The sequence below is a fragment of the Protomyctophum parallelum genome (genome assembly GCF_964188405.1).
Source record: "Protomyctophum parallelum genome assembly, chromosome: 20".
Classification (NCBI taxonomy): domain Eukaryota; kingdom Metazoa; phylum Chordata; class Actinopteri; order Myctophiformes; family Myctophidae; genus Protomyctophum; species Protomyctophum parallelum.
The window spans coordinates 36,027,678-36,042,677 of NC_139718.1; the positions used below are offsets into that span (position 1 = coordinate 36,027,678).

Genomic DNA, 15,000 nt, shown 5'->3' on the forward strand with positions numbered 1-15,000 from the left:
AGTGCACGGGCGGTGTAACGCACGTGGGTGCATGCACACACACACACACAACACACACACACAGTGTCATATGTTTAATTCAGGTGCAGGCTGCGCTCACAAAGTGGAAGTAGAGCTCTGATTGGCTGACAGAACAAGAGCAGCTAACAGGAGATTAGCCGATCTCTGGCAGAACAAGAGATCTAAGGTGATCTCTGGCAGAACAAGAGATCTAACGTGATCTCTAGCAGAACAAGAGATCTAAGGTGATCTCTGGCAGAACAAGAGATCTAAGGTGATCTCTGGCAGAATAAGAGAACTAAGGCCATCCAGATCATTCTAAACAACAGTGAGCACCCCGACCCCCCCACCCCCCACCCTGCCCCAGTGATATTGCAGTCATACAATCATTTCATGACAATACGTGTAAAGATCACAGGCATAATGAAGAGCTCCCTCCGCCACCTTGGCACAGAGACGGGCCGCCACTTAACCCACATTATAACACTGAGCACTTTACTGTTGAAGAGGTGCAGGATGTTCTACATGGCCTCCATAACTGTGAAGCCAGCGGCATCGATGGGGTGTCACACGGGACCCTTAAAACCACTGTGGTATATGGAAATCACAATTCACATTAATATAGCTTAAATAACTGTTTTAAGTTGTCTCTCTTCAAATGAGAGAACAAACATGTTTAGACAGGATGCATGCATGGGCAGGAGGGACTTTAGCAGGGACCCTAAAGACTGGCCTGCTGATAGCAGCTGCAGGTTAGGACACTTATAGGCAATCACACTGAGACGGGACTGAATCCGTTTCATTGGAACCGTTTCCGAATACGGTTGCCTGGTCCCCGATGGCCATGATTCACATTGCCCGAGATACAACAGCGCACCCGGGTACACTTGCATAACACACTTTAATCCTCCAGATGGCGGTTTGCTTGATGGCTGGCGTGCCCGGACACTGACCATCAACTCTGCGACATTGTCTCAAATAAATCCAGACACACATTGTATTGCCTCTTTGGCTTTTTGCCGTTATACTACTTCACTGTCAGCCTGCCTGCTATTCACTGTGTCAGTCAGTTCTGTGCTTCAGTGTATTAGTTTGCTATGGATTCTACTTTAGCATTATTATTATTTTGTTTTACTTTGGAAACTGTGCCAAGCAAAGCCCAAGAGCCACGTGTAGTCCGTAGAATAAGATCAGCGCGTACTGCGGTGCTGTGCGTATAAGCAGATTCAACAGGAGAAGGGCGGCGTTGAGAAATGCGTTGGTGTTACGCATCGTGCAGCGGCTGTGTTTTTTTTTGTTGACGCTTGGCTCGTCGACTAGAGATTATGTCACGTTCTTAAAAAAAACAGTCCACTTCCTTCTTTAGGTACACATGCATTCACATTGGAACGATCTGTATCTGAATACACTTCAACGGTCCAGAGACCCTCCCCCATGCGGTCCCGGGGACGGTTGGGCGATCCGCTCCCGGGAACGGTACGCATCATTCACACTACCACAACATCTGCAAGTGGTCCCGAGTGCGCACCCGGGACCATAGTGTGAATCGCCCCCTATACTGTTCTTCCTGTACCTGATGACCATCACCATATAAGGGAACAATTTGGGACAGTGGGGGTTTGGGAACCTTTTGCATTGTCTTTGATGTCTCTGACTTGAGTTGTATAAATGTCTACTGAAATGTCTATCTAGTGTGTGTTAGTCCCAGGAGCCGTGAGGCTGCTGGTGTGCATGCATGGGGCTCCAGCCCCTGCATGGTTGCGATGCTGTATTTTGTACACTCTGAAAATAAACTGGACTCCGAAACTTTCATTTGCCTGTTTGCAGTCGTCGACTTGATTCTCCATATTTTTGCCTGAGTATTTAAGTCTAGTAGTGTAAGTCTGTTCATGGGCTCATGGGAGAGGAAAGCAGTTCTCTTCCGTTTAGTTCATATACTTCAAAGTGGAGTTAATTTACTTCACCACGCAGTCATGTCAGATTTTAATAGAAGAGTCACGGATGCATGGAAGGGAGCTTTAATCCACCGCATCCCCAAAAAAGGAAATATCCCATGAGGATTTAACAACATGGAGAGATATCTCTCTCCTGTACCTTCCATTTATAAGGTTTTCATGAAGTGCATACTCGCCAGAGTCCTTACATGCATGGCTCGTATATGCATATAACATCTTGTCCACCAAGCAGAAGGCCTATACATCAACAGGCAGGGTATGAACGAACATGTTTTCTGCCTTAAAACAGGGATTGATGACTTTAAACACGAGTCTTGCAAACTGTATTCAGTTTTTCTTGACTTCAGGGATGCATTCCGGGACCATTAACTCACAATGTCATGATTGATCTTTGGAGGAAATACAACTACCCCAACTATTTATTGACATAGTGAAAGATGTTTACAAAGGCTCCTTTATCCAAGCAATCTGCCCGAAAACAACTTACTCAACCAACTTCTCTACAAATAGGCATTACAACTGGCTGCCCATGGAGTGCAGTTCATTTTATAATTCCCACTAACCAGTGGGTTTGCCCCCCACCCCCCCCCCCCTGTTGCGGACGATATTGTATTAGCCTCTAGGGAAGAGAACACCATTAAGAACATGCTCACCAGGACAGATCATTTTTCAGAATGGTCAGACCTAGAGGTTAAGAACACAACATGGGTTGGACCTGATCGACAGACACTAGTGACCATGAAGCTGTCAGACTGCAGGTGGCACTCTCCAAAGTCACACCTGTTTTCCAAAGTCCACATCCAACAGAAGGTATACTGTGTGAGATGAACAACAAAACTGTGAGCTTGGTGCAAAAGTGGTTTGGACTCAATTCACACAGTCCCAGTGGCATTATATTTCATCCACAGTGGGAAGGAGGGTTGGAGCTGCCAAGTGCCAAATAGAATGGATCTACACCAGCATGCGGATTTCCCACCTTCTGAAAATGCTGAATAACGACGACAAGGATGTTAGGCTAGTGTGTGTGTGTGCGTGCATTATCAGAGAAGTCCAGCAGTCAAATGATGCATCAGCTTTCATATGAAGACAGGGACAGATCAATTCAACTCACCTGGTTTGGTCTCTCTCTCTCTCTCTCTCTCTCTCCCTCTGTCAGTCTCTCTCTCTGTCTCTCTGTTGTTCTCATGCGTCTCACCTTCACGTGTATAATTTATTTATTATGTATAATTTATTTGGTTGACTGTCCTTCTGACTCCTTGTCTCTGGCTCTCTGTGGCGTGCTGTTCCTCTGTCACACTCATAAATATGTACTGTGTACACGCACACACGCAGGCAGGCAGGCAGGCAGGCAGGCAGGCACACACACACACACACACACACACACACACACACACACGCACGCACACGCACACAGTACGTTGGCACGGGGACACACCACTGATTAGCCGTTCAGCTGTTAGCATTCTGATTTACTGAATCCACAAAAACATAATGAGCTCATCTACTGCAACAATTACAAATAGTATAATTGTATGGTAGGATCTGGAAGCAGCCCAGTCAATTATGGTGTGTGTGTGTGTGTGTGTGTGGAGAGAGTTTTGTGGTTTCAACAACAGACGAGGGCAACACATGGCAGAAATCCATGGAGAGGGACAGAGAGAGAGAGCATGCACGTGTGTGTGTGTGTGTGTGGACAGTGCGTGCCATGTGAATGTGCACTCCGCCTGTCTGTTCTTGTGCCACTGTGTGCATATGTGTGCACATACGCATGTCTGTGTTTGTGTGAGCGGTGTGTGTGTGTGCGCGTGCCGGCGACAGACGGAGGTTCACCGAGGTAGCTCAATTATCTGTGACCCCCTCCCCCCACATCACCCTCCTCCCCCTCACTCAACTCCCCCCGCCCCGCCCACATGCCCCCACACTCTCTGACCTCATGCAAATGACCGAGAGAGAGAGAGAGAGAGAGAGAGAGAGAGAGAGAGAGAGAGAGAGAGAGAGAGAGAGAGAGAGAGAGAGAGAGAGAGAGAGAGAGAGAGAGAGAGAGAGAGAGAGAGAGAGAGAGAGATGGGGGGGGGGGGGGGGGGAGAGAGAAAGAGGAACGGCTGGGAGGAACAGTGTTGATTTTGACAGCACATTTCTTCATTTAAATTTAGTTTTAGTCATAGTCTCTTGAGTAAAATTCCATTTAGTTTTATTAACCTGAAATGTATTTTGGTGGCCTTAATTGATTCATAATTGCAGATTTTACACTTGGTTGTATATGCTGAAAATGCTGAATGATCGATGGTATTTCTTGAATTATGAATTGAGCACATTGGACCACAATGGAAACGAGCCACGTGGCTTTTTTTGCGTTCTCCTATACATGTTAATTTAACTATTAAGGTATGCCATGGTACTGTGCAGAGCTAAACATGTCGAGGCCCCCCATCTCTTTTGTGCCAGGGACCTCCAGAAGCAAAAATTTGAATGTTAGCTTAAAAAAAAAATATATATATATATATATACTGTATATGTATGTACTATGTACATAATATAATGGGTCCCCACTCTGAGAACCAATGAGCTAGCAGTACAAAGGATAGAACCACTCTGAGAACCAATGAGCTGGCGGTTCAAAGGATAGAACTGAATAGATTAGAATAGACCCACACCTGGGAATACACAGTTGTGTTGCAGGGGTGAGGGATTGCGCGCATATGTGTATGTGTGTTGTGCGCATGTGTGTGTGTGCGCGCACGTGTGTGCGTGCGTTGTCACCGGGTCATACCAGAATGTCTAGTTTCAATTCCAGCGTGTGAATTGAAAAAGGCTTTTTAAGGCGGCGTGGGGTTCTGAACGGGCGAGAGACATCAGGCCACAGGGTCTAAACACTGCAGTCACTTTAAAACGTATGCCTTGTTGCAGGAAAGAAAGAAACAAATTGCTTTACACACACACACACACACACACACACACACACACACACACACACACACACACACACACACACACACACACACACACACACACACACACACACACACACACACACACACACACAGGTTGTGTGGAATGGGTCCAAAAGTCACTCCTCCACCATATAGGGAGGGAGAGCGAGTCTCTTGTCGGCTCTGACCATATGGCGATCGCCCACAAACAATTGCTGAGAATGGGTGTCATATAAATCATATCACGTCACAATATCCAAAACAGCCGATGGACTGATATGCCCATGTTATGGAGGTCTCAGTATCTGTCAGTAGATGTCTGATGTCATCAGTTTGCCCAAATATGGGCCCTTTTGTGCCCATAGGCGGACTGATTTTGCACGTTGAAATGTCGTCAGAGCTCTGGTGTGTGTGTGTGTGTGTGTGTTTGTTGTCCGATGCTGGTACATATGTCATGTTGGCAGGAAGAATTGTGGGCGATGGAAGGATTCCAGTAGTCTGATAACACACTAATAAGCGTGTGCGTGAGTGTGGCCGTGCACACACACACACACACAGACACAGACACCTCTCTCTTGTCCCTGATCCATGCAGTTACGTGAACTTTAGAGACAGATTGTCTTCAGTAGAAAGAACAGGTCTAGACGTCTGTCTGCATTCATGTCTGTCTCTCAAGAGACAACATTGATCTACAGAATCTTTCCCACTTCAGAGACCTTTAAATAAAGTCAGGCTTCACATGTGCGCGCGTGCGTGCGTGCGTGAGAGAGCATGTGCATATTAATGACTCCAACTAACTATACCAGCCCGATTAGGAAGTTTTAAAATTTCAATAACTTCTTCACCCAGACAAGACAACATACACTCATATTACTCAGATGACACACTCAGAAGCACGCGCACACACACGCAAACACAAACACACAATAAATTAAATCAATAAAGCCTGTCAATTTTTTCAAAGCCCCCTGCCCCCTCCCCGTGATCTAATTAATGTTGAAAAAGAATTAGCTTGTATTTCCTCTTTTTATAGGAAACTGAACTGGATAAAAGGAGAGGAGAGGAGAGGAGAGGAGAGGAGAGGAGAGGAGAGGAGAGGAGAGGAGAGGAGAGGAGAGGAGAGGAGAGGAGAGGAGAGGAGAGGAGAGGAGAGGAGAGGAGAGGAGAGGAGAGGAGAGGAGAGGAGAGGAGAGGAGAGGAGAGGAGAGGAGAGGAGAGGAGACAGACGGACGGAGAGATTGAAAGGGAAAACAGAGGGAACAGGAGAGGAAGAGAAGAGAGGGAGGGATAGAAAGAGAGAGTTGAGAACTTAAACCAAATGCGTTGTTGACTGGAATCCCTCAGGGCTCTATACTAGTGTTTTTTCAGTTACTGTTATTGTGGGGAGAGCTTGAGCAGATGGACAAGCTCACGCGTTGTGAGCTTGTCCATCTGCTATGTTCAGCTAAAGCTTTCCCCCGCGATACAGACGATGGGGTTTAGGTGGTGGTTATACATATAAGCTTGCAATGCGCTGTGGCGTCGTGAGCTTGCAGATCTGATAACCGCCGCGTCCCTCCTCTCGGGAGCAATCCTTATGCTTTCTTTGCTTTCCTAAAAAGGAAGAAGTAGTCCGTGCTGGAGAACTGTTGATCTAATAAACACAAATGATTCAACAAAACAAACGTGATCAGCCGAGGTTGTAGTACTGTAATATGTATCAACTGTCCGTATTAACAACAAACGTAATATATATATGACTTCCACTGTTTGAGAGTGACCGCTTCCCTCTCCACCAGAACTGGAAGTGAACACACAAGCAAAACAATCCCATAATACACATCGCCAACAAGTTAAAGGAACAATCTCCCTGTATATACCATAAGGTACCACAGGCTTTCCACAAAATATTATACAGATTCTGGGGTCGCGTTGCAACCCATCGTGAGCTTGCGGATGGGCTATAGTGTTGGCCAAGAGATTTGGTGTAGACAGATGGAAACGGTGCAAAGTACAACAAGAGATTTGGTGTCGACAGATGAAAATGGTACAAGTACAACAAGTCTACTAAGTCTAGAGGCTTTAAGTGGCCAGGATGAACGGAGGTTATTAGGATTACTGGCCAAGACAAAAGACAAGACTCACAATCTCTCTTCTCTGTTTTTATCACTCTGACACCTCTCTCTCTTTATCAGTGCAGTCACTGCAGTGCCACACGCTCTCTCTCTCTCTCTCTCTCTCTCTGAATGTAAGATAAAAGTGTGGAAGAGAACAACATAATGGGAGGGTGGGAGAGAGAGAGGGGGGGAGGGGCTATCTGCAGTTCAGAGCCCTGCGGACGGCTTAGGAGTCCCTGATTTGACAATTAATCAATTATTTGATAGAAATCATTAATCAATGGCTCTGTAGAAGTGAAGGGAAGAGGAGTAATCCTCTGTGGGAAGAAGAGAGGATGAGGGACAGAGAGAGAGAGAGAGAGAGAGAGAGAAAGAGAGAGAGAGAGAGAGAGATCAGACTCTTCCGTGTCATCGGCAGTTCTTAATTTGCTAAATTGGTAAAACTGATTGCTTTCTGTGCCTGTGCCATTAATAATGTACGGAAGTTTTTCCCCACCGTTTTAATTTATAGATACAGGGCCGCACAGGCCGAGAGAGAGAGATGCTTCAAGTGTCATACAACACACACACACACACACACACACACACACACACACACACACACACACACACACACACACACACACACACACACACACACACACACTTGTGCATTCATCAGAAAAAGTTGCATTGTCCTCTCTTTTTAGTTGCATTTGTTGCACTTTGTCACGGTTTGGTTCTTTGTCTTATGGTACATAGTCAACATTGACACACTGCAGGCTACTATCAACTACCTGGTTAGCAGGAGGATCCCAATACCTTTCTATTTGGTGAATTAATGCTCTACTTGATCACACTACAGCGCCACACAAAGGCCTCAAAAGCAGCAGAATCACAAGCTCCAAACCCAAAAAGTAACAGTTTTGAAAAAATTTAACCGACAGACTAGATCCTCTTGACACACCACCCTAAGCAAACAACCCACCAGAAATCCTTTGTACAAATGCATGCACACACACACACACACACACACACACACACACACACACACACACACACACACACACACACACACACACACACACACACACACACACACACACACACACACACACACACACACACACACACCTTCCCTGTCTGTCAACATCGCCAAGGTCACCGCCTCGACCTTCGGTGTGGACGTCAGTCTCCATCCATCAGCGCCAACTTAACAGACAAGCTGACCAATGGGAGGGCTCGGAGACCCCCCCCCCCCTCCCGTTAGCAGGGCGGCAGTGGTATAGGACAAAAGCCCCGCCCACCACCACCAACGCTAAAATATGCGCGGGCGCTCGCCGAGCGAATCAACAAAACTGGAGAGCAAATGATGAGGTCTTCAACGAGACTTAATTTACTGAGAATGGACTGATACGCGGTGGAGTATACGCGCAAGAGAGAGAGAGAGAGAGAGAGAGAGAGAGAGAGAGAGAGAGAGAGAGAGAGAGAGAGATAGAGATAGATGTGTTCTGTTAACCACTTAAATCCCAACATCCATATTGTGGGGAGGACTTTCCACACAATAACATAACATACAATAACATAGAGCCCTGAGGGACTACAGTACGCTCCACCGTAATGGGGTATTAAGTGGTTAAAGGAGTTTAGTTCACACAAAGGTTGACTTATTGTGTGTGTGTGTGTGTGTGTGTGTGTGCGTCAGACAGACTGACCTGTGAGAGACCCAGGTAAATGGAGACGGTCTCAGAGATGTACAGGAAGCGTCCCTCTTTGTTTAGTGCAAATACGAATGCGTCCAGAGACTGTAGGGACACACAGAGACACACACACACACACACACACACACACACACACACACACACACACACGGTTAATCATCAGCGGAGAACACTTTTTACTTTTTTTAAATAGACAAAACAACTTTTGTACACATTTTACCCACTTAAACTGTCTGGTTTAGCATTGCATGTGTTTAACTTGGCTTTTACTGTGTCTGATATGTGAACTTCTCCACCCCCTCCACCTCGGATGGACGATCAAAACCATGACGGTTAGCTCAACCGTCTGGGCACCTGGGCTGCTGAGCCAGCCTGACGGCGTTAGCTCAACAGTCTGGGCGCCTGGGCTGCTGAGCCAGCCTGACGGCGTTAGCTCAACCGTCTGGGCACCTGGGCTGCTGAGCCAGCCTGACGGCGTGCTGCGGGTTCGACTCCCGATCCCGACGGCCTTTGCCGCGTGTCTTCCCCCCATCTCTCTCTCCCCATTTCCTGTCAGTCTACTTTCAACCTATCAATAAAGGCAGAAAAAGCCAAAAAAAAACCCCAGTGCTCATAGTTTCAGAGATACGACGCATCCTATTTTGACTGGAGCTCTATGGGGGTCGTGTGCAAAACTCCTGGTGCTAGGGTAAATGGTACATTTAGCGCCTTTATCCAAGGCGCTTTACATAGATTGTGCATTACATTGACCCACACATTCATACACTGATGGCGGCGGAAACCATGCAAGGCACCAACCAGCACATCAGGAGCAATTAGGGGTTCAGTGTCTTGCTCAAGGACACTTCGACACCGACTCTGGGGGAGCTCGGTTTCGAACTGGCAATCTTGCGGTTACCATCCGGCCACTCTACCCCTGAGCCGCCGCCACCCACACTAGGGGTGACAGAGCAACCGGGACAATGTTAAGTTGATTTTCGGCTAAACCGTTTATTTGGTGTAAAACTTTAGGTACAAACGTGTTCGTACATAGCAGACAATGCACCTGGAGGGGGGGTTCGAATATGTTCGTACTTAGCAATAAAATAGTTAAACATCATTGGCAGGACACTTATAGGTGTGTAAATTTGATAGTGTACAAATGGAAATAACTTTCTCTACACTGTCAAAGTTATCGGGGGTCCGGGGCCTAATTCCTACCAAAGTGTGGCGGTCCCTGGAATCAAATAATTTGAGAGCCATTGCTGTAGTATTTGTCAAGACTCAAAACTACATTATTTCTAAATGAAGCAGAAAATGTACATTAGTTACTATCTCTTTGTGTCAGAGGAGATCACTCAAAAGCAGAGGATATATACATCATACCTGTACATCATGGAACAATGGCTTACGGCATGGTGATGCAAGCAAAGGTTATAAAAAAACAAAACAAAGACTGCACTCCATGAACAGGCAAACAGTCCACAACAATGATAATAAATGCACAGTCCAGTGTTGAGGTCAGTCAAAAAGAAACTGGCTCAGAAACATTGACGCTCACTATCACAAACATTAGGACCAGAACACAGGAAGTGAGCTACTTAAATACACAGAGTGGCAATCTGGTCTGATTGGTTGGAGGGGGAATGGGAGGAGTCAACTGGATTGGCAGGGATCTGCTGGGAGTGGAGACAGGTGTGCAGGAAGGAAAAGAAATGAAATGAAATGAAAGGAAAGGAAGAAAGGGTGTGCATGCGCGCATGTGTGTGTGTGTGTGTGTGTGTGTGTGTGTGTGTGTGTGTCAGCACTGGAGGGCATCACATTTCGTATGAAGGACAGCAGCATGGAGAGAAACAATCTGGACTAAAGACTGACTGCAGAGAGAACACATTAACACACGCACGAGCATGCATACGCACAGTCGCACACGCACACGCACACGCACACGCACACACACACACACACACACACACACACACACACACACACACACACACACACACACACACACACACACACACACACACACACACACACCCGCACACTGAGAAAGTTTGTCACCATCAGCGGATACACCCATTTACAAACAACCAGTTATCTCTCTCTCTCCCTCAGAGGTGGAAAGTAACTAAGTACTGCAATTAAGTAGACTTTTCTTTCCTTTTTCAACTTTACGGGAGAACTACACCACATACTTGTATTTCTACTCCACTATACATCTCAGAAGGAAATACACTACAATTATTATTTATAGGCTACTATAGTTACATTGCAGATTTTGATTATTATTACCAAAACCACTTCAGCTCTAAATACTTCGGCAATTTGAAAATAGACGATCTACAATTTCACAACAGCTTGTATATCGGCTATATTTTCAAAATATTATTTTTTACCTTTGGTACTTTAAGTACATATTGATGTCAATCCTTTTTTTTTTTACTTTTACTCAAGTACATTTTTAACACAAACTTGTACTTGTGACGGAGTATTTACACGTTGATACTTTTACTTTGAGTAAAAAAGGTACTTGTTCCATGGCAGCGTTCAGGGTCTGGTGTTAACGAGGATGTCAGCGCGGACAGACACTGATGAGGAGCATTGACGCCTCACAGCTCATTAACACCTCATTAACATCTCATTAGCATGTCGTTAGCTAACAGCGCTAAATGGACACAGTCGGGGCAACAGTTAGGACAGGTCATGCGCGCACGCACACACGTGCACACACACACACGGATGCGTGAAGGATATTGTACACAAACTGTCAATCTGTCGAGCAAGCTCTCTCGCCTTGGCGAGAGAGATCGATTTACACACAAAAGAAACACAGACACACAAACAAAAAATGCACACGCATAAAGAGCACGTGCACAAACACAACAACTATACCACAGATGGACACCGGCGCATTAGTAGATGTGTCCTGATCTAGACCACACACACACACGCAGTCACACACACACACACACACACACTGCATGTGGCACACACTGAGACAGACAGACAGACAGACAGACAGACAGACAGACAGACAGACAGACAGACAGACAGACAGACAGACAGACAGACAGACAGACAGACAGACAGACAGACAGACAGACAGACAGACAGACAGACAGACAGAATATATAGTGTATACATACAGAGATTAAAGATTGTAATCCGGGCTGTGGGAGCAACGTCTCCAATCACACAGAATGACAGAGACAGATAAACATTAAGATGTGAGGAGAGAGAGAACAACATGTCGCTGTCGGCCAGAAACCTCCTATCTCCAGATCTCAACTTTGTTCATGTTTTAACTTTTATCGTAAAATGAAGATATATTATTATAAAAAGGAACTTACAAGGTTTACACCCGACAGCGATGAAGAGAAAAGACAAAGTCCTTGAGAGACTGAGAGACAAAGGGAAGAGAGACATGGAGCGACAGAGAGATGCAGAGAGATGGAGAAAAAAGAGAGAAAGAGAGAAAGAGAGAGAGAGAGAGAGATTGGTTTAAAATAGAGAGATGTTATCGCGTTGCTGTGGGGAGCGCGCTAGAAATATTTTCTATTCAACTCTATTTGTTGTCTGACAGCCGGTAGAAAATGTGCAAATATGGCCGCCGAGCCAGATATTGATTTATTTATTGAAGTCAGAATCTCAACGGAGAGAGAAAGAGGTAAAGAGGTGTGTGTGTGTGTGTTTGTGTGAGAGAGAGAGAGAGAGAGGCAGGGTGAGTGTCTGCGTGTTAGAGCTGTAACTGTAAGTGAGCACAAGTGTGTGTGTGCGTGTGCGTGCATGCGTGCGTGTTATCATTCATTATCCTCCCCAGGCAGCCTCTATCAAGCCTGATGTCTACACTCACACCCTCTCTACTCTCCTTAACCACTTGAACGCCTGCCGTCTCAGAGAAATGAACACGAGTTACAACTTTGACCACTATTTTCCGTCTTCGCCAAACCTCTTTGCCAAATAATAGCACATCTGAAGCTCACAATGCGTTGTCTGCAATGCATTTTGAGCTTGTAGATCTGTCCCCACTTACACACTATTCCTGCTATTCCAACGTTGCCACATGCAATGTCCACATCCATAATATAATAATAATACAAGAAGAGTGGGGCCTCTCCAGTGGTGCCCGTTGGGCACTGGCCTACTCGGAACGATGCAAGTTGGAAATGCATGCCCCACCCAGATATTATGTCTGTGTCTCTTTTATGCCCATATATGGAGTTCTTTGTCAGGCATGCCCAAATATGGAGTCTATGCAGACGTCTGAATGGTGTCGAATTTGAAGTCGGTGGGGCAAACAGTTCTCGAGTTACGTGGATTACACACAGACAGACAGACGCACGTACAGAGACTTGATGTATTTATTGATAGATGGATGGCAAACTATTACTGTACAGTATATTGTATTGTCTCTGTCGGGTGGAAAGCTCATTATGTCCAAAACAGTTTCTTTTCAGCATTTAAATAAAAAAACATCAATGTGTGTGTTTATCAAAAGTAGACAAGCTCAAACTGTGTCGAGCTGCTATACTTTTGATACTTTTTGTGTGAAGTATATAGGGTGTTAATTTATAGGATAAAAGAGTAAAAATGTGGAGACAAGAGGTGTCTGCAAGACAGCAACGGTATTATATACCAGTAAGATATATCCATCTCGTTGACGGAAGACTGCTGGGTGGATGAGCGCTGGCACTTTGGTATGGTGGGTCAGATCAACATGGAATGATTTCTGTACTGGCCATATGAGGAGCATGTCTTGAGTGTACAGGGCTTGATGAGGTCAGATCAACATATGGAATGTCAGAACAGGTCAGCTCCATACAGTATATGGAGATCTAAGGGTGGTACATTCTCTTGAGTGTACAGGGTTTGATGAGGGCTCAGGTATAGGGCCGGGCCTTAATTTTGGGGCCTGTTGAGAACTCTAGTTTTCGCTGGCTCCAGGGCGCGGCTGCACTAATAACTTTGGGGCAGGCCCGTCTAGAGTTTGAAATTTGAATGGACAGGTATAAGTCAAAAGGGTGACATCGAAGAGGAAGGATGGATGGGGAAGGATCAACATATGGAATGTCAGAACAGGTTCTGACATATATCCAAATATGGAGTTCTAAGGGTTTGAGGTCAGATGTAGAGTTGCTGGCCAATATTGATCAGGGATCGGATCTCCATAACTTAATAGCTTAACTGCGGCAGCCGATCACATATACCATCAGGGTCTCCACATCTCCATCCCTGATGATGTCACGAGACCTGGGCACCAATATGTTGCCCGACCAACCAACACACTGACTGAAATGCACAATTCCAAAGTTAACTGCGACCTTCGGTTGCAATTATATTCCTGTACTAGTAAGTCATTTAACTCTATCTCTACCGCTAGCTGTTAGCATAAACCCCAGCTCCAGGGGCCAGCATACACGCTCACTTTAAGAAGACGGTGTTTGCTAGCACCCCACACACTGTTGCTACACACACCACCGCAGCATTGAAACACTCACACACTCCTTACCTCTCGTCAGAAGAGTTTATAAAAAGGCACAAATTAAATCTGAAATGTGGATGGCATAAAATCCACCAAGGACAGCGATCTTAGAACTATGACGGTTTGAAAATCCTCTCTTCCACTGCTATGCACTGTGAATATATTTCCAATCCCATAGTTGGAGCGGTGGGGCGTTGCTACTGTATGTGAACCGGACCAATGTAAAAGGCTTCCATAGGCATCAACCATTATATAGACGGAGTCTACGTTGGGGTACGTATATATATAGACTTGATATATGAAGCCACCTAGCGTCGACGTACGTATATATATATATATATATATACGTACCTGGGAAAAATAGAGTTAAGAAATAGTAAAATAATAGTAATTTAAGAAGTGGGATAGTAACACTAATAGTAATTTAGAATCCTACAGATCCTAGAATAGCAGAGAACAGTCGACATCCTACATTGTGAATTTTAATCTTCAAGGTTCAGGGGGATTAGAGAGGATTAATTAGAATGTCAAATATGCTGATACAACACTGATGCACACACGCACGCACACGCACACACGCACACACACACACACACACACACACAGGTCGATGCAAAGTTGCAAACACATATAACCTTGCTGATGGTACAGCGTTTTCCTGCCTCCCGGAACTCCCATGGTGCCCGGCGGCATAGAGGTCAACCAGGCTCATGTTGGTGAGGTGAGCGAGTGTGTTTTGTTTACATTTTGTTGACATGGATGACTGGCGGTATAAACTAAAGGAACCTAATCCACAACGATCACAACGGTGTGGGGAACGCTTCATTAGAAGAGACACCAATTAATGCTTAGATAACC

The 15,000-nt window shown here is 45.5% G+C and overlaps 1 protein-coding gene across 1 annotated transcript in view; it reads right to left on the bottom strand.

The window, feature by feature from the left end:
* npas3 (neuronal PAS domain protein 3) overlaps nucleotides 1-15,000 on the bottom strand; it is a gene marked incomplete at its 5' end in the record, with an annotated part of 363,474 nt that overhangs the window by 108,206 nt on the left and 240,268 nt on the right. Inside the window, one exon of the mRNA XM_083791702.1 lies at nucleotides 8,676-8,765. Within this exon, the coding sequence (XP_083647828.1) occupies nucleotides 8,676-8,765 (90 nt within the window). The remainder of the gene's footprint in view (nucleotides 1-8,675; nucleotides 8,766-15,000) is intronic.